At 43.5% G+C, this 21,144-nt stretch overlaps 1 protein-coding gene across 2 annotated transcripts in view; it reads left to right on the top strand.

Moving 5' to 3' along the window:
• The window catches only part of PRKAR1B (protein kinase cAMP-dependent type I regulatory subunit beta), a 146,679-nt gene that overhangs the window by 11,308 nt on the left and 114,227 nt on the right, over nucleotides 1–21,144 (top strand). For both annotated transcript variants that reach the window (XM_064295934.1, XM_023555892.2), the window contains one exon: nucleotides 20,309–20,479. In XM_064295934.1, coding sequence (XP_064152004.1) covers nucleotides 20,309–20,479 — 171 coding nt within the window. The remainder of the gene's footprint in view (nucleotides 1–20,308; nucleotides 20,480–21,144) is intronic.

Raw genomic sequence — 21,144 nt, 5'->3', positions numbered from 1 at the left:
GTTGAAACAGCACATTGACAGGGAACTGCCAGAAATTCAAACTGGACTCAGAATAGGAAATGGAATGAAGAATATCATTGCTGACATCAGATGGATCTTGGCTGAAAGCAGAGAATGCCAGAAAGATGTTTACCTGTCTTCTATTGACTATGCAAAGGCATTCGACTGTGTGAATCATACCAAATTATGGATAACATTGCAAAGAATGGAAATTGCAGGACACTTACTTGTGCTCATGCAGAACCTGTACAGAGACCAAGAAGCATTCATTTGAACAGAACAAGGGAATGCTGGGTGGTTTAAAATCTGGAAAGGCATGTGTCTGGGTTGTATCCTTTCACCATACTTATTTAATCTGTAGGATGAGCAATTAATCTGAGAAGCTGGACTATGTGAAGAAGAACATGGCATCAGAACTGAAGGAAGACTTATTAACCTGCAGTATGCAGATGACAAAATTGCTTGCTCAAAGTGAAGAGGACTTGAAGCACTTACTGATGAAGATCAAAGACCACAGCCTTCAGTGTGGCTTACACCTCAACATAAAGAAAACAAAAAGCCTCACGACCAGACCAGTAAACAACATCATGATAAATGGAGAAAATATTAAAGTTGTCAGAGATTTCATTTTTCTTGGAAGCAGCAGTCAAGAAGTTAAATGACATATTGTTTTGGGCAAATCTACAGCAAAAGATGTCTTTAAAGTATTAAAAGCAAAGATGTCACCTTGAGGACTAAGGTGTGCCTGATCCAAGCCATGGTGTTTTCAATCGCCTCATATGCATGTGAAAGGTGGACAGTGAATAAGGAAGACCAAAGAAGAATTGATGCATTTGAATTATGGTGTTGGTGAAGTATATTGAGTATACATACCGTGGACTACCGGAAGAACAAACAAATCTGTCTTGGAAGAAGTATAGCCAGAATGCTCCTTAGAAGCAAGGATGGCAAAACTTCATCCCAGGTACTTTGGACATGTTATCAGGAGGGACCAGTCCATGGAGAAGGACATCATGCTTGGTAAAGTAGCGGGTCAGAGAAAAAGGGGAAGACCCTCAATGAGATAGATTGACACATTGGCTGCAACAACGTGCCTAAACAAAGCAGTGATTGTTAGGATGGTACAGGATTGGACAGTGTTTAGTTCTGTTGTACACAGGGCCATACATAGGGCTACTATCAGTTGGAACCAATTCTACGGCACCACCAACAACATATACACACCTATACGCATGTATATAAGGTTGCTATGAGTTGGAATCCACTCAGTGGTGATGGGTTTGGTTGGTTGGTATACACCTTCATATATATCTGCACATATATATTTTCGTTGTTGTTGCTGTTAATTGCAAAATTATATATGCCATAACCAAAATCAAGCCAAACCCATTGCCGTCGAGTCATTTCCTATTTGTAATGACTCTATCAAAAACCAAAAAAACCAAACCCAGTGCCGTTGAGTCGATTCCGACTCATATAGGACACAGTAAAACTGCCCCATAGGGTTTCCAAGGAGTGGCTGATGGATTCCAACTGCCAACCTTTTGGTTAGCACCCTGAGCTCTTAACCACTTCGCCACCATGGCTCCATATTGTTGTTGTTGTTGTTAGGTGCCGTCGAGTTGGCTCCGAGTCATAGCGACCCTATGCACAACAGAATAAAACACTGCCCGGTCCTGCGCCATCCTTACAATCGTTGTTACGCTTGAGCTCATTGTTGCAGCCACTGTGTCAGTCCACCTCGTTGAGGGTCTTCCTCTTTTCCGCTGACCGTGTACTCTGCCAAGCATGACATCCTTCTCCAGGGACTGATTCCTCCTGACAACATGTCCATATATGCCATAGCAATTACAAGAAGGTCCTTTTCTTGTGTACGTCTTAGTGACATCATTTACCCTGGTCAAGCTATTCATACTTCCCCTGCATTCGGTGTTAGATTTGGAATTGGCTCATCCTACCACCATTTACAAAATGCCCGTCTCCCAAGATGAAAATGATGTAGTCCCAGCATTTGAGGGGCTCATCAGCCAATACACGGACAGATTTGTTGTTAGCTCATGGCAACTTCATGCATGCTGGGACAAAACGCTTCCTGGTCCCGTACCATCCCCGTGATTGGTTGTGGATCTGGCCATTGTGATCCACAGGGTTTTCACTGGCTGATTTCCAGAAGTAGACCACCAAGCCTTTTTCCCTTATCCATCTTAGTAGGGAAGCTATACGGAAACCTGTTCGGCATCGTAGCAACACGCCAGCCTCCCCTGACAGACGGGTGGTGGCTGCACATGAGGTGCATTGGCCAGGAATCGAACCTGGGTCTCCTGCATGTAGGTGAGAATTCCACCACTGAACCACCACTGCCTCACATGGACAGAGAGTAGGCTGTTATTGTACATGATGATGAAAGCAACCCTAAAAATACACATATGGTAAATCGTCGGGGGTGGGGTATGATTAGGTTTGCCTTGGGAATGATGGGGGAGCGGCAGGGAATTTCACAGAGGAAGAGGGGGCCTGAGTGAACATGGAAGACTACTTAGATGTTGGCCAGGCAGACATGGGGTTGGGGAAGAGGGCAAAGTCTCTGGACTCTACCGTCAGGTTGTTGTAGGAGGTAGGCGGGGCACGGAGGACTTTGTACTCTGAGCCAAGCAGTTTGGCTTTCATCCTGGAGCAGTGGGAGCCATTGAGGATTTCAGAGTTCGACAGCCCTGCAGTGACAAGCACTGGGGAGCGGATAGGAGGGGGCTATTCTGGAAACTGGGTGCCTGATATTTTAGGCCCTAATTACCTCCTTGCTGGTCTTTTGCAGTGTGGCAGTGGGGGAAGAGCGGGGAGAGAGACAGACTCAAGAGGCCTTTAGAAGGTTAAGTAAGGCCTGTCAGAAGCAAGGGAGAAGGAAAGGTCTGGGAGTTTCCAAGTATCTGAGTGGGAGCTGGGTGCATCTTGGGTGATGTCAGCAGCAGAAAGGAGTTCACGAGGAGGAGCAAGCTTGGGCGGAGGGTGGTGGAGACAGGAGGGAAATATTGTAGGGGCAGGTGAGTGTGAGTCGGCAGCTTTGGGAAGAGGCTGAGGCTGGAGATAAAGGAGTGGTTAAAACCACAGTTGGTGGTTAAAAACTCAGGAGTGGATGGTACCCCCAGACTGAGGTCGGGCTCTGCAGAGCATCAGCCTTATAGGTGGCCAGCGGGGGGACACCCAATCAGGTCTGAGACTAGAGGGCTCAGAGAAGCCAGCACGGAGTCGGCAGCAGTGCTAACAACCGGAATCCAGCAACCTGTGGGCTCAGCGAGGAAGGAGCTGCATTTCTTTTTCTTATTTTTGAATGGAAAAAAAGAAACAAATAGAACACTAGGTTTTTATTTTTATTTTTTTAACTGAAAAAGTGATACGTGCATAGGGCAAAAAAAAAAAAAAAAAAAAAACTTAAAGGGCCCGCCAGCCAACCACCAGAGTGAAAATTAAGCCTCCTTTTTTACCCACCCTTCCGTCCTCTTCCTCAGAGGCAACCTTTGTGGCTTTTGTCCTTTGATGATTTGCAGAGGAATTTTATGCGTATAAAATAGGGGCGATGTGTCGATCACACACTATTTGCCCTGGTCTGCATCTTGCTATTTCTTTTTCCTCTGACTAAATTGGAAACCATCAGGGAGGTATAGCTTCATGTCAGCATATGTAAAACCACACCCCCCTTTTAAAAAAATTATATTTTAATTTAAATACAGTAAAATTCACTCTTTTTGGTGTACAACTCTAAGAATTTTGACAAATGTGTAGAGCCGTGTAACTATCACCACAATATAGACAGAAGATAGAGAACAGTTCCAACTCCCCTCTTCCTCTGGTCCCCCCAAATTCCCTCCTGCCCTTTCTGGTCAAACCTTTCCTCCACCTTCAACCCCTGGCAACCATTGATGTATTTTCTATCACTATAGTTTTGCATTTTCTAGAATGTTCCATAAATGGAGTTATATGCCTTTTGAGTCTGGCTTCTTTCTCTTAAAATGATGCCTTTGAATTTTTGTGTGCATCAAGTTCCTAAATTTGTATTGCTGGGTGGTATTCCGTTGTCTAGATATATCACAGTTTACCATTTCACCTGTCGAGGGGCATTTGGATTGTTTCCAGTTTTTTGGCAATTACAAATAAAGCTGCTATAAATATTCATCTCTGTGTGAACGTAGGTTTTTATTTCACTCATGTAAATACCTAGGAGTGGGATTGCTGGGTTGTATGATCAGTGTATGTTTAACTTCATGAAAAACTGCCAAATTCTTTTCCAAAGTGTCTATACCATCCTGCCTTCCAACCAACAATGGTTTCTGTTGCTCCTTAATCTTGCCAGCACTGAAAAACTTGTCAGGTTTTAAAAATTTTAGCCATTCGGATTGGTATATGGTGGTACCTCAATGCGATTTTATTTTGCATTTCCCTAATGACTAATGATGTTGAGGTTTATTTACCACTCATATTTCTTCTTTGGCAAAGTGTCGTGTTCATTTTTCTTATTTGGCCATTTGTTTTCTTACTATTGAGTTTGAAAATTATGTATTCTGGATACAAGTTGTTTGTCGGATATGTGATTTGCAAATATTTCCTTCTAGTCTGTAGCTTGTCTTTTTATACTACTAGTATTTTTCATGGAGCAAAAGTTTATAATTTTGATGAAGCCCAATTTATCACTTTTTGTGTGGATTGTGCTTTTGGTGTTGTGCCTCAGAAGCCCCCACTGTGTCACCTTTACACCTTTATCATAAATTGATTAATGTGGGTCTATTTCTGGACTTGGAGTCCTAAAGTGGGGCAAGTGGTTACATGCTTGACTACTAACTGAAGAGTTGGCAGTTCAAGACCACCCAGAGGTGCCTCAGAAGAAAGGCCTGCCATTTACTTCTGAAAAATCAGCCACTGAAAACACTGTGGGGCACAGTTCTAGTCTGACACATATGGGGTCACCATAAATTGGAGATGACTCAACAGCAGCTGGAAAAAAAATTTACTCGACTCGCTATTGTGTTTCATTCATCTATGTATTTGTCCTTTTGACAATACCACACTGCCTTGATTACTGTGCTAGTCTATGGAATAATTGATTTTGATATATTGACTTGTTATCCGGCAACCTTGTTAAACTCACTTAGTAATTATAGGAGCTTTTTCATAGGTTTTTGGGATTTTCTACATAGACAACATGTCTGTGAATAGAGAGTTTTGTTTTTTCCATTCTAATTCATATGCCCTTATCTATCTATCCATCTATCATCTGTCTATCCTGGTCTTATTACACTGAGTAGCTCACCCAGCACAGTGTTGGGTAGGATTGGTGTAAGAAGATGTCCTTGTCTTATACCTGATCTTAAGGGGAATGCATTGTCTTTCTGTATTAAGTATGATGCTAGTTTTTGTAGATGCCTTATATCAGGTTAAGTAAGTTTTCTTCTATTCCTTGTTGACCGAGGGTGTTTTTTTTTAAACATGAATGGATGTTGAATTTTTTCAAACGCTTATTTTTTGCTTGTGTTGAGAATAGGGAGAATTACGTTGATAGCTTTTTTTTTTAAGTAATATTTTATTGTTTTTGGTGAACATTTACACAGCAAATTAGGTTCCCATTTAATAATTACTACACCATTGTTCAGTGACATTGGTTACGTTCTTCACAATATGTTAGCATGCTCATTAATTTCCTTCTGGATATTTCACTTCCAGTAATCTGGTTTCCTGGCCCCCTTACCCTGTCATCTCTGCTTTAGAGTAATTGTTGACCATTTGGTCTCATATAGATGATTTTTTTTTTTAAAGGTTTGCAGTACTCACTGGTAATATTCTTTATTTTATGAGCCAGTCTGTTACCTAGCTAAACGGTGACCCCAGGGGTAGTTTCGGTTCAAGGTTTATGGAGTATGTCTGGGTGATAGTCTCGGGGGGTCCTCTAGTCTCAAACAGTCCAGTAAGTCTGGACTTTTTAAGAATTTGAATTCTGTTCAACATTTTTCTCCCATTCTAGCAGGATCCAGCTATTGTGTCCCTGATCAGAATGGTTGTTAGTGGTAGCCAGGCATCATCTAGTTTTGGTCTCGTGGTGGGTGAGGGTGTAGTTCGTGTAGACTCTTAGTCCTGTAGTTTCTTCTCTGAGACTATGGTTTCCTTCTTTCTTTTCTTCTCGGAATGAGAAGAGACTGATAATTGTACCTTAGATGGCTGCTCACAGCTTTTAAGATCACAGGTGCTACTCACCAGCCTAGGGTGTGGAACATCAACTTTGTGAACCATATTATGCCAGTTGACCAAAATGTCCCATGCGATGATGGCCCTAAGGCTTCAAACCTAGAAAACCAATCCCACGAGGTGTTTGGTTATGTGCAAGAAGTGTCTGAACTGTACTCCCTATGTATTATATTATGTATATGAATATACATACATGCGTACACACACATGCATATACATATACACATGTCATTGTTAGGTGCTGTCGAGTTGGTTTCGACTCATAGCGACCCTGTGTACAACAGAACAAAACACTGCCCTGTCCTTAACTGTGTTTATGTGGGTCTATTTCTGAACTTGGAGTCCTAAAATGGCACAAGTGGTCACATGCTTGACTAGTAACTGAAAGGTTGGCAGTTCAAGTCCACTCAGAGATGCCTCAGAAGATAAGGCCTGTGATTTACTTCCAAAAATCAGCTACTGAAAACTCTGTGGAGCACAGTTCTACTCTGACACATATGGGGTCACCGTGAGTCAGAGCTGACTCAACAGCAGCTGGAAAAAAAAAAATTTGCCATCCTCACAATGGATGCTTTGTTTAAGCCCATTGTTGCAGCCACTGTGTCAATCCATCTCATTGAAGGTCTTCCTCTTTTAATCTGACCCTCTACTTTACTAAGTATGATGTCCTTTTCCAGGGACTGGTCCCTTCTGTCTTCCTTATTCATTGTCCAGCTTTCCCATGAATATAAGGCAATTGAAAATACCATGGCTTGGGTCAGGCATATCTTAGTCCTCAAAGTGACATCTTTGCTTTTAACACTTTAAAGAGGTCTTTTGCAGCAGGTTCGCTCAATGCAATACATTGTTTGATTTCTTGACTGCTGCTTCCAAGGGCGTTGATTGTGAATTCAAGTAAAATGAAATCTTTGACAACTTCAATATTTTCTCTGTTCATCGTGATGTTGCTTGTTGGTCCAGTTGTGAGGCTTTTTGTTTTCTTTATGTTGAGGTGTAATTCATACTGAAGGCTGTAGTCTCTGATTTTCGTCAGTAAATGCTTGAAGTCCTCTTCACTTTCAGCAAGCACGGTTGTGTCTTCTGCATATTGCAGGTTGGTAATGAGTCTTTCTCCAAACCCGATGCCACATTCTCCTTCATATAGTCCAGCTTCTTGGATTATTTGCTCAGCAAACAGATTGAGTAGGTATGGTGAAAGGATACAACCTTGACACACACCTTTCCTGACTTGAAACCACCCAGTATTTTCTTCTTCTGTTTGAATGACTGCCTCTTGGTCTATGTACAGGCTCTGCATGAGCACAATGAAGTGTTCTGGAATTCCCGTTCTTCACAATGTTATCCATAGTCAATAAAACACAGGTAAACATCCTTCTGGTATTCTCTGCTTTTAGCCAGAATCTATCTGACATCTGACATCAGCAATGATATCCTTCATTCCACATCCTCTTCTGAGTCTAGCTTGAATTCCTGGCTGTTCCCTGTCAATATACTGCTGCAACTGTTTTTGAATTATTTTCAGCAAAATTTTACTTGTGTGTGATATTAATGATATTGGCCGATGATTTCCACATTCTATTGGATCACCTTTCTTTTTAACGGGCACAAATATGGATCTCTTCCAGTCAGTTGGTCAGGTAGCTGTCTTCCAAATTTCTGGGCATAGGTGAGTGAGCACTTCTAGTGTTACTCCGTTTATTGAAACATCTCAATTGGTATTCCATCAATTCCTGGAGCCTTGTTTTTCACCCATGCCTTCAGCGCAGCTTGGACTTCTTCCTTCAATATCGTTGGTTGTCGATTATATAAAAAAACAAAGAAAAGGAAACTCACTGCCATCGAGTTGATTTTGACTCATAGTAACCCTACAGGACAGAGAAGACTGCCCCATAAAGTTTCCAAAGAGCATCTGGTAGATTCGAATTGCCAACCTTTTGGTTAGCAGCCTTTTTCTGACTGATGATGTTGAGCTTCTCCATCATCTCTTTACATAGATATAGTCGATTTGATTCCCGTGTATACCATCTGGTTAGGTCCACGTGTATAGTCACCATTTATGTCGTTGGTCTTGCAAAATTTTATCATGCGATCTCCGGTGTTGTTTCTATCACCAAGGCTGTATTTTCCAACTACTGATCCTTCTTTGTTTCCAACTTTTGCATCCTAATTACCAGTGATTATCAATCATCTTGATTGCATGTTTGATCACTTTCAGACATATACACATAGCTACATGTATATTTGTGCACATATATACACACGTACGTGCCTATGCACATATATGCATACATACATACGTATGTAACTATACATATTTTTGTCGCTGTTTACAGTGATTGCTCTTTCAATGTTGAACCAGCCTTTCATTCCTGGGGCAAAGTCTATTTGCTGCAGTTAGATTATCCTTTTTATATGTTGCTGGATTTTATTTGCTAGTATTTTGTTGAGGATTTTTAACTACCTGCTCATAAGGAATATTGGTCTGCAGTTTACTTTTTAATGTCTTTATATTGTGTTGGTATCAGGATAATACTAGTCTCATAAAATGAGTTGGGAATTATTACCTCCTCCTCTGTTTCCTGGAACACATGTAGAATTGGCATTATTTCTTCTGGGCCTAGAGTTTTCTTTGAAGATTTTAAACTACAAATTAAATTTCTTAAATAGATATAGAAATGTTCAGGTTATCCGTTTCTTCTTAGGTGAGTTTTGGTAGTTTGTGTTTTTCAAGGAACTGCTCCAATTCATCTAAGTTGTTTTATTTATGAATATGGAGTCTTTTTGTTGTATTCCCTTATTATCTTTTTAATGTCTGTGGTGTCTGTACTGATGTCCCCTGTTTCATTCCTGATGTTGGTAATTTACGTCTTCTTTCTCTTTTGCTTGATCAGTGGCTAGAGGTTTATCAATTTTATTGATCTTTTCAAAGAACCAGATTTTGCTTTCATTGATTTTCTGGTATTATTTTTTGTTTTTAATTATGTTGATTTCTGCTTTTATTTTTCTTTTACTCTTTCTGCTGTCTTTGATTTTTATTTGCGCCTTTCTAACTTAAGGTAAAATTTTAGATTATTGATTTGATACTGTTCTTTTCTTATAGAAGCATTTAATGCTGTAAATTTTCCTCTAAGAACTGCTGTAGCTGCATTCCACAATTTTTTTTTTTAATTTTATTTTTGATGAAAATATATACAGCAAAGTCTACTCTCACTCCACAGTTTCTAGACATAATGATCAGTGACACTGGTTACATTCTTCGCATTGTGCCAACATTCTCATTATTTGTTTTAGCTGTTTCACTTCCATTTACTTAAACTCCCTGCCCCCCAACCTTCTCATCTATACTTTACTATAGCTGTTAACCCTTTGGTCTTATATAGATTTTTGTTTTTTAAAAGTAGTACGAAAGTCAAGGGTGACAATCTTTACTCTTTGCTCTTTGGACTAAACTGTTGCATAGTTTAAAGGTGACTTCAGAGGACAGTTTCAATTCAAGGTTTGAAGAGCAACTCAGGGCCATAGTACTGGGGACTCCTCTAGACTCAACAGATCTCGTAAATCTTGCATCTCACAAATTTTTATATGCTACATTTTTATTTGGTTCAAATTATTTTCTAATTTTCCTGAAACTTCCTCTTTGTGTCGTTAGTTATTTAAAAGTGTGCTGTTTAATTTCCAAATAGTTGGGGATTTTCCAGATATTTTCCTGGGTTTTTAAATTTCTAGTTTAATTTCATTATAATCAGAGAACATACTTTGTGTGATTTCAGTTCTTTTAAATTTGTTAAGGTGTGTATTATGGCTAACGATATGATTTATCTTGGTAAGTGTTCCAATTGCACTCGAAAAGAATGTAGATTCTTCTCTTGTTGGGTAGAGGGTTCTATAAATGTCAGTTAGATCTAGTTGCTTTGTAGTATTATTTAGGTAATAGTCATTTTGTGTCCTTACTGATTTTCTGTACCCTGTTCTATCTATTACTGAGAGAGGAGTGTTGAAATCTCTAATTAAAATTGCGTATGTGTCTATTTCTCTTTTCAGTTCTATCAGCTTTTGCTTTGTGTGTTTTGGAATTCTGTTACTAGTCGCATATATATTTAGGGTTGTTATGTCTTCTTGGTGACTAGATCCTTTTATCATTATTCAGTTTCCTTCTTTATCCCTAGTAATTTTCCTGTACTGAAGTCTAATTTGTTTGATATTAATATAGCCACATCAGCTTTCTTTTGATTAGGGTTCGGGTGAAATGAGTTCCTTTATGTGGCCTTTTGCCTTGGTTCTTTGGAAAAACAGTTTGAGAGATTTTTCCCCTAAGCCCTGAGGCATTACCTTCGCCCTAGTTTTCTACCTGAGAGGGTTTGTTACATTCCTTGGGTAAGCTGTAAACAATTCGATTTGATACTTTTTGTCTGGCCCTAGGCTGCAGCCTGCCCTGTGATTGGTAGGCACCTTGCAGGGACTGGTCAATGGACTATGCAAATGAAGTGTCTGTAGCCTACTGAGAGGGGATTGCTCAGTTCGTGGCCCTGGTGGGAGGGCTATGCCTTGAAATTGATGAGGATTTTGTGTATTTAAGCAGCCAGCCCACAGAGGTTTTTCAGACAGAAAGAAGCAGGAAGAAGCAGAAGGAAGAGAGAAAAGAGAAGCAGAGAGAAAGAAGAGGCAAGGAACCTCCTAAAAGAGCTGTAACACAGGTCAAGGGCTGTAACGCCGAAGACAGTGGAAGGCCCAGAGGGGCCCAGCAGCAGAGCCGGCGGTGACAGGCCCAGAAGGAGATCCAGCGGCAGAGCCCACAGTGATAGGCCTGAAAGGGGCCCTCTGGCAGTCAGATTGCAAGGCCAAAAGGAGCCTCTCCTGAGGGAGTTGAGGAGTCTGCCCTCAGGGGCCAAGCGAATCCTGACCTGTGGGGGCCAAGAGGAGGCCTGCATGGTTGAGAGGGGCTGAGAGAGCTGTCCTGCACTGAAGAAGTGAGTCTTTGCCTACATGCTCCCTGATCCTAATTCTGAGTTATAGCCTGTTGATCCCGATCCTGAGTTGTACTGTTACTTCCTTAATAAACCACTTAACTGTAAGTATGGTCTGTGAGTTCTGTGTGGCCATTGCAATGGATTATCGAACCCGGAAGAGAAGTAAAGAGTGCCATGGGAGGGACGGCTGGTGTCAGAATTGGTAAAAAGGTTGGAGGGTAGAGGTATATTTGACCTCTACCTCCTGAGAATCAGCTTTGGGCTGAGCCTGGTCATTACCCCTCCATGAAGTTAGACAGGTTCTGACACTACTACTACCTCCATCTTACAGGTTTGTATGGTATATAATTTTCCATTCTTTTACTTTATATCATAATATTTAAAGTAGGATTCTTAAAGGCAGCATACAGTTTGGGTTTCTTTTTTTTTATTTAATCTGACAATCTTTGTCTTTTAATTGGTATGTTTAGATCATTTGCATTAAAAAAAATACTGAATATCTAATATGCCAGTCAATTTTGCATGTATAACTTCACTTATGGGCCATTTACATTTGATGTAATTATTAATATATTTGGATTTAGGCCTACCATTTTATTGCTTTTCTATTTGCCTCCTCTGGTTTTTGTTCCTTTGTTCCTCCTTTCCTGCTTTCTTTTAGTTTACTTATTTTTTAATATTTCATTTTGATTGATTAATTAAGAGCTACAGCTGCTAACCAAAAGGGTGGCAGTTCAAATCTACCAGCTGCTCCTTGGAAACCCTACGGTGCAGTTCTACACTGTCCTATAGGGTTGCTATGAGTCAGAATTGACTTGAAGGCAGTGGGTTTGGTTTTGGTATTTTCTTTTTGTCTATGCCTTTTTAAAAGTATTCTAGGTTTTACACTGTACATACATAACTTTAGTCTTTTTAGAGTCAATATTTTACCATTTCAGGTGAAACGTACAAGCTTTGCATCATATAGACTCATTTACCTTTACCTTTTTATTTATAGTTGAGGTAAATATACATCTATATACATTGAAACCTTCCCCTTGACAATTATAATTTTTACCTTTAACACTCCCAATATTTTAAATAACTTACTAGGGGAAATAGTCTAGCGTCTGTACCTAGATATTTATCATTTCTGTTGTTCTTCCTTCATTCCCTAAGTTCTCCATTTTCCTTTGGGATCATTTTTCTTTGGCCTGAAGAACTCCCTTTAGCTTTTCTTTCAGACTACTTCTACACATGACAAATTCTTATTTTTCCTTCATCTGAGAATCTCTCTCTTTTGCTTTCATTCCTGAAGGAAATTTTTGCTCACATACACACACCCACTCACACACTGTCATATACATACAATCACATTTGCACATACTCTCTTACTCGCACACATGTAAAAAGTATAAAGCCTACTATATAAATGTATGTGTGTACAAATATATGTGTATATACAATATACATGTGTATACATGTATGTGTGTATCTATGTATATATAAATAATTTTAAATCCTTTTTATTTTTTTAAACCAAACTTTACACAATCATTTCTTCATGTCACTCAATGTTATTAAAACCATACTTTAATGATGCAGGTTACTCCTTCAAAATTGATTTAAGCAATTTCTTATTGTTGCTATTTGGCTTTTCTTGTTATTGCTTGAAATGCTGCAAAAAACATACTGGTGCAGATATCCTTGTGACATCTTTCATTGTTTCCTTAGGATATGTTGTAGGAAATAGAGTTCCAGGGCTGAGAAATTTCTGTTGGTATGTGCCAATTGCTCTCCAAAAAGGTCTTATTTATTCATTCATGCATTCATTCATATAAGATTTTATTGACCACCTACTATGTGCTGGGCTCTGTTCTAGGGTCTGGGGACAAGTGACGAACACCTTCAGAAGCGTGGGGTTTCCAGTTGCACCACCAGGGTGAGATGACACCCACACATCCACATTGGAGGGCCTGGGTCTGTGCACACAGCTGGGAGGGGCTATTTCATGCTGGGAAGTCTGCATTTTTTCCCCTTGTGTGGGATGAACCGGTCGGAAGAAGATTGTGGACATCCTTTCCGGTTATCCGGCCCCAGGGGCAGGACTGGGACACCCCCTTGGGGCTATCTTCCAGTTTCAGGGTAAATTCTGCCTGCTGAGTCTCCTGGAAGCCCATTCCCACACAGAGGTTATGAAGATTCCCTTGGCCCAGAAGGCCTGTCATGATCCATGACCTTTCCCATCCTGCCACTTCAGACAATGCATCAGCATGCAAACAGGGTGGAGAAGGGGCTTCTGAGAATGAGAGGCTTTCCTGGAACTCCACAGGGGAGGGAAGGGAATGCTATCCAGAAATAAAGGTCCAGGAGGTCAGCCCAGCACGGGAGGGGGCCTGGCTCTCCTCGGAGAGCTTTTCCTCTGAGGCCTCCCGAGGTGGAGCTTCATTGTTTGGACACCTGTATCCTGCCAGACTAGATCCCCTGCCAGCCAGAGAGGGAAAACCCTTCTTGCCTCAGGGCGGGCAGTTCTGTTTGTCTAAGAAAGCAAGGCTCCTTCTCCAGTGTCCACAGCAGCGTTATTGCTGAAGGTTGGAAATGGCCCAAGTCCCCATCAAGAGATGATGGATAAACACAATGTGGACCATCCACACAATGGAATATTACTCAGCCACAAAGAGAGATGCAGCTCTGGTACATGCTAACACATGGATGAGTCTTGAAAACATCATGCTGAGTGAAATAAGTCAGAAACAAAAGGACGAATATTGTGTGATCCCACTTATATGAAATGTCTAGAATAGGCAAATGCATAGAGACTAAGTAGATGAGTGGTTAGAGAGGGAGGGGGCTTGGAATGAGGAGTGACTGGCAGTGGGCACAGGGTCTTCTCTGGCAGGTGATGAAAATGCTCTGAAACTTGATAAAGGTGGTGTACTACACTGTAGTTGTACTAAATGCCACTGAGTTTTGTACTTTAAAATGGTTAACAATTAATTTCATATTCTGTGAATTTTATCTTAAAAAAAAGAGAACAACAAACCCAACTCATTTGCTCAAATGAGCTCCTCTTCCCAGTTTCTTCATTTTTATAGGAATCTGGGATTATGTGTGAGATATTCCTCCTGTCAGATCAAGAAACTAACTTCAGCCTCCAATTCTCTTCCTTGTTGCCATTATTGTAACCAGGCCCTCAACACCTCCCTGTACCAGCCTCTGGCTATAGTTCCTGCCCCTAAACACTCCATGATGAAATATAGACTTCCTAAAAACTATCCACCAGCTGCCTATCAGTATCCTCTACTATGGTGGCTTGTGTGTTGCTGTGATGCTGGAAGCTATGCCACTGGTATTTCAAATACCAGCAAGGTCACCCATGGTGGACAGGTTTCAGCAAAGCTTCCAACTAAGACAAAGGCCTGGAGATCTACTTTGGAAAATTAGCCAACGAAAACCTTATGGAACCCAACAGAATATTGTCTGATACAGTGCTGGAAGATGAGCCCCTAGGTTGGAAGGGACTCAAAATATACAGTGGCCACAACAATGGACAGACATACTGACGATTATAAAGATAACACAGGACCAGGTAGTGTATCATTCTGTTGTACATGGGTTTGCCATGAGTTGGAGCCAACTCAACAGCAGCTGACAACGACAACAACGACTATAGGTTCCAAAAGCAACTTTGCCTACTGTTTTTAATACTTGAGGTGCTTAAGTATTAGTATAAATAACTTATACAACAGTTTGAGGGCTGTTCTCCCTCAACTTATTTCTTGCAAATCCCAAGTTTCAAGTTCCCACTGACTCATTTATATCTATATTATTATTATTATTTATAATTTCTAAATCCAAAGGCCCAGGGTCTCTCACATGAGGCACATCTGACATTTCTAGTCAGAATTCCTGTTTTGTATAGAAACAGTCTACGTGTATATGTGAGAATTTCCGCAGAAGTGGTCTCTTATGGACAGATCCCTAATGCTGAATAAAATAACATATCAGTGTACGATAACATATTTCCATCATGTCATCATTTATCTCTCTTTCCCAGCAATTTGAAATGCGTAGGAATACAAAAAGGTGACTCCTGGTGCAAGGGAAATGTTTGCCGTTTCTCAGAGATTATGAGATGGCTGGTTGTCATGGCAACAAGAGAGTGGTGAGGTGTTTACTTGGAAATGGATTCTGTAGGAGCACTCTTAGCACGAGAGGCTGGGAATCGCTGGTGTTTGCAGAGCTGATCTTCAGAGAGACCCCCTCTGCCCGTCCATGTGGCACCTGAGAAGTCCCACCTTGGGCTTTATTGATGACACAGGGACCCTGGTTGATGGATGCATTGAGTTTCTGATAGCCCGTCCAGGGCCCACATGAAAAGCATATGTCTTTTAGCCTGGGATGAAGCTTCTCTTCTACTTTTATCTGTTCATCAAGATCACATGCAGGTTGAAGAACTTGTTTTAGAAATGAATTAACTGGTAACGCTCAGTTTAAACCTTCATTTAATTTTCCTGGACAGGTGGGGGTGAACAGGGTATCAGCTGAGGTTGGGCCTTGTCGTGGGGTTGGGCAGCCCTGGCCTTGAGTCTTCATCCCAGCCACCCACATGGGTAAAGTAGGGGATTGGGAGTCTAAGTATTTTCTAGAGGAAGAATGTCTATTGCTGAGAGTTCTTGGTCTTTGCCTGAATGTGTTTTGCCTTCATTTGCATTTGCATTTCACCAGTTGAAATCCACTTGGGTTTATCAATTTAGGGTGGGACCAAAGACTCCTTATGTTGGATTTCCAATGGAGATGGTCAGATCCTGGGAAACAGTCCCCAAAGTAAAGCTTGCAGGAAGCTTGCTATGGCTGGACACTGGCTCAAACGCCCATAGTGATAAGTAAAGATGTGCCATCCTGTGAGTGGTGCTCTCGGTTTAACGTGGCTTGAAGACAACTCTTTCGGACATTGTATTGGGGTAAGTTTTGAGCATGTGCATCCTACCATTGGAGTTCTTGATAAATGGTAGTCTTTTCCCAAGGAGCCCACAGGTACAGTAAGGGGAAGGTCATCACTTTTGGGGTTCGCTATTTATGTAGATGGTTTTTGGTAGAATTCTCATCTTCCCTGTGGGAAACCTGGGTTTGATTCCAGGCTAACGCAGCCACCACCCATCTGTCACTGGAGGCTTGTGTGTTGCTAGGATGCTGAACAGGTTTCAGTGGAGCTTCCAGAGTAAGATAGACCAGGAAGAAAGGCCTGGTTGATTGACTTCCAAAAATCAACCCATGAAAACCATAGGGACTTCTCTTAATCAGTAGACCCAGCAGAAGTTAACTATGAGGGGAATGCTTTCAACTCTTTTTAAGGAAGGGACGAGTCCCTGGGTGGTGCAAATGGTCAAGAGCTTGGCTGCTAACCAAAAGCTTGGCAGTTTGAACCCATCCAGAGGCACCTTGGAAGAAAGTCCTGGCAACCTGTTTCCAAAAAATCAGCCTTTGAAAACTGCATGGAACACAGTTCTACTCTGCAGCACATGGAGTCACCAGGAGTCAGAATCAGCTCCATGACAACTGGTTTTAGGAAATGGGAATGCTATTTCTCCAGCCCATTGAACTGTGAGTCAGAGGTAGAATTTTGAGAGCATTTGGAATGAGGAGACTTGGTGGGAAGATGGTCCAGGCGATTTGTGGACAGAAGGCACAGTGCATGGTAGAGGGAGCACGGAAGGAGGAGGCTGGGGTGTCCTGGGAACTAGAAAGCAACCTGTGGGTGGAGGAAGGGGCAAGTTGGGGGTCTTGGAGGTCAGGCTAGGTCCACTCCTGGATTTGGTGTGGTGTCTGCTCTGGGATGGGTTGCCGCCTCCCACCGACCTGACTCAATGCCTCCCTCTGCTCAGGTCAAGGGTCAGAATGAGCCAGCTCCTTTCTCTCAGCCCTTCCTGGTGATGAGGGGGAGGGCTGGTTTCATGTAACACAATTGGGTAGAAATTGCTGTGTGGTCTTGGGCAAGGAACTCAGCCCCTCTGGGCTGCACTGCCCTCATCTAGAGAAGGGAGAACTTTCCTCCCAGGGGGCAGTGGTTCCAACTTCAGACATGGCTGTTCAGTGGCTATTCCTGACCCTGACCCACTGACTGAGTGTCCTGGGGCCGCTGTAACAAACGACCACATGCTGGGGGGCTTATAAGAACAGAAATTTACTCTCAGTTCTGGAGGCTGAGAGTTTGAGATCAAGGTGTTAGCAGAGCTGTATTTCTTCCAAAGGCTCTAGGAAAGAATCTTTCCTTCTGGTGGCCCCCAAACTTCCCTGGCTTGTGGCTGCATCCCTCTCATCTCTGCCTCCATCTTCACATGGCCTTCTTTCCTGTGTCTGTCTTCTCTTCTGTCTCTCATGAGAACACTTGCCATTGGATTTAGGGCCCACCTAAATCTAGGTGAGGCTCTAGGGAAGAACCCTTCCTTGTCTCTCTCAGCTTTGGTGGCCCCAGGCATTCCTTGGCTTGTGGCTACATCGCTCCAATCTTTGTCTCCTCTTTCTGCATCTTCTCTTCTTGCCATTTGATTTAGGGACCACCTGAATCTAGGCAAGGCTCTTGGGAAGAATCCTTCCTTGTCTCTTCCAGCTTCTGGTGACTCCTGGTGATCCTTGGCATTCCCTGGCTTGTGGCCGCATCCCTCCCATCTCTGCCTCTGTCTCCACATGGCCATCTTCTCTGTGTCTTATAATGACACTCTCATTGGATTTAGGGCCCACCCTAATCCAGGATGATCTCATCTTGATCCTGACCTTGATTGCATCTGCAAGGACCCTGTTTCCAAATAAGGTCACATTCTAAGGTCCCAGGTGGACATGGGTTTTGGGAGGAGACACTATTCAACCATTATAGTGGGGCACTGCAGTCTTAAGTAGGTGGTTGAAGGCATCATTGAGAAGGTGACATCTGAGCAGAGACTTAAAGGAGGTGAGTGGGGAGCCATGTGGATTTCTCGGGAAAGGGCAGAGGGGACAACCAGTGCAAAGGCCCTGAGGCAGGGGACAACCAGTGCAAAGGCCCTGAGGCAGGATCCTACTCATTGGAGGGCCAGCAAAGAGGCTGGGTGGCTGGAGGGGAAGGGAGCAAGAATAGAGGTCGAGAGGCCCATGGAGGAGCTGATTGGGTAGGGCCTTGTAGACCACTGGGGGAGTCCCTGGGTGGTATGAACCATTAACATACTCGCTGTTAACTGAAAGGTTGGTGGTTCGAGTCCATCTGTAGGCACCTTGGAAGAAAGTTCTGGTAATCTAATTCTAGAAATCAGCCAATGAAAGCCCTGTGGAGTGCAGTTCTACTCTGGCACACACGAGCTTGTCAGGAATCGGAGTCAACTTGACGACATCTATTTGTTTTTTAGACCACTGACAGGATTGGGCTTTGTTCCGTTAACGCCCTTTTCCCTTCCCTTGCCTCCGAGTTCAGGTTCTGTATGATGGGAATAATGCCCACCCCCTTCATGGGCTTTGTGAGGAGCCGGTGGCCTGTGCGATGCTCACGGACGGAGCCAGTACCAGCTCTGTGTAGCACTTAGTGTTTGTGTCCACAGTTTGAAATTGCTTCCTACCACACTCCCAGGAGGCAGGCGTCTCCATTCCTGTTTGCAGATGATGAATGAGGCCGAGAAAGGTGAAGTAGTTTACTCAGGGTCACGCAGGACATCGGGAAGGTGCGTGCCTGAAGCTCATGGCCCTTACTGCACCTCAGCAGCCTGCTTCGCTGGAGGACTAGGCTGGAGGACCATCACCACTCCCGGGCTCCTCAGACTGCCCGGCATTCTGCCACCTCCTCCTCTCTCTTTTTCCCCCTCCTCCCCTCCTTCTCTCTCTTTTTTTTTCCCTTCTCTTCCTCCTCACCTCTTCTCTCCCTCCTTTTCTTCACCCCTTTCCCAAAGGGGGAGGATTACACCTTGGGAAAGGAGCTTCAGCCCAGGGCGGGTGTGGCCCCAGAGTGCTTCCCAGTCTAGTCTCACGACCTGCATTCAGGATTGAGGTCAGAAGTGTGGGCTACAGGATGTGCAAACCGAAGTCTTCAGGCAGATGTGTGAGAAACAGCCCAGCCTCGGACAGGAGGGAGCTGTAGGGCCCTCAGGAACTGAAATTCCTGCCTGCCTAAAGCCTTTTAAATTCACTCAAAGAAAAAGAATCTCCTTTGTGGACCAAACTAAATAAAAAGGATTAGAGCAGCCGAAGAGCTGTGAACAGTGGTCTGTCAGCTCAGTAGGTAGGCAAAGACAGTGGTTAGAAGGCAGGGTGCATTCTGCAGACACAGCTCAGGGCAGGATGGGGCCTCTGTCTGACTTTACCCACCGCCCCCCAGGATAAAACCAGGGTAGTGGTGTGGGATATAGAGTTCCTCAGATGGAGAACAAGCTTTGGGTCCTCTTCCCTCACCGGACCTCTGAAGACTTGCAGCCTCGGCCTTTATAAACCCCATACCTGCAGTCTCTCACCCACATTTTTTTAAATTAAGCTTTTAGAGACAACTGTTGATTCACATGCAGTTGTAAGAAATTACACAGTCTTACCCATTTGTTTAATGTCTCACAGATTTGACATAGAGTGTTAGACTCTCAGTTAGCTTTACATTCCTTGGTCTTTTTGTTTTAAAGCTTAGAAATATATTTTTTATGAGAAAACGTAAAATGTCAACAACAGGGCCTCAAACATGATTGTTGTTAGGTGCTGTGGAATCAGCCCTGACTCATGGCGACCCCATGCACAATGGACCAAAACACTGCCTGGTCCCGTGCCATCCCCATGATCAGTTGCAGATCATACCATTGTGATCTATATATGGGGTTGTCAGTGGCTGATTTTTGGACGTTGATTGCCAAGCCCCTCTTCCTAGTCTGTTTTAGTCTGTAAGCTCCACTGAGACCTGCCCAGCCACATAGCAACATGCAAGCTTCCTCCACTGACAGATGGGTGGTTGGCTGTGCATGAGGTACATTGGCTGGGAATCGAACCCAGGTCTCCTGCATGGAAGGTGAGAATTCTACCACCGAGCCACAACACTCCCTTATTCCTCTCCCAGGAGACCCCGAAAGTCCTCCCCTCCGAGCCCAAGTGACAACCCCTTTCTCACCCACTTCCCCGGTCCTCTCTCCTTGCAGGAGGAGAACAAACAGATCCTGGCTTGGCAGAAGTCCAGCTCCCAGTCGGACTCACACGAGGAGGAGATCTCCCCGATGCCCCCGAACCCCGTGGTGAAGGCCCGCCGCCGCCGCGGGGGCGTGAGCGCCGAGGTGTACACAGAGGAGGATGCTGTTTCCTACGTCCGAAAGGTGAGGGCCACGCCAGGCTCCCCTGGGCTCCTTGCAGGGCACGCTCAGGCTCTGGGGGGTTCAGTCTCCCTTCTGATTTGAGGTACTTGGGTGGTGCAGGAGGGACCCGGGATGGGAGAGACAAAACCGTGCTCAGGCTGGCACTATATGGGAAGGAGAGGCTAAGGAATGGAATTAATTTTTTTGGGTGATAGTAGCTCCCTCTGTTTTCTTTTTCCTATAGGTATTTTGGGGGAAAATGCCCCAGTCCCCACTAGAATCGCAAAGCCCCCTCTGGACCATTCTTTAAATTCTTCCTTATCAAGTAGAAGCCCTTATGGGCAGTACTGAGTGAAGTCAGGGGACCAAGGGTGGCCTGTGAGTCTCCCATGTGTTATCACCATGGTGGGCCCTGGGAGGGAAGGGTCTGGCCAGCCACAGGGTGTTGGTGCAGGAGTCAGGCTGGCTGCACTGTGACCCTGTTTCTCCTTGGCTTCATACCCCTCAAGGCCAGAGCCCCTTAATGGCTGCCCTCAACTCCATTACCCCTCTCTGTCCTCCGGGGACAGTTACTTTGCACTGCCGCCTGCCCCACCCACATGGGACATGGCCTTCCTGACCTGCACAGGCACAGCTAGCTATCAGTGTGTGGGCAGCCCACCCGCACCCATCCCAATCTCAGCCTC

This window comes from Loxodonta africana, chromosome 12, assembly GCF_030014295.1.
Source record: "Loxodonta africana isolate mLoxAfr1 chromosome 12, mLoxAfr1.hap2, whole genome shotgun sequence".
Classification (NCBI taxonomy): domain Eukaryota; kingdom Metazoa; phylum Chordata; class Mammalia; order Proboscidea; family Elephantidae; genus Loxodonta; species Loxodonta africana.
The sequence above is the reverse complement of the archived record's forward strand: the minus strand, read 5'-3'. Positions and strand labels throughout refer to the sequence as shown.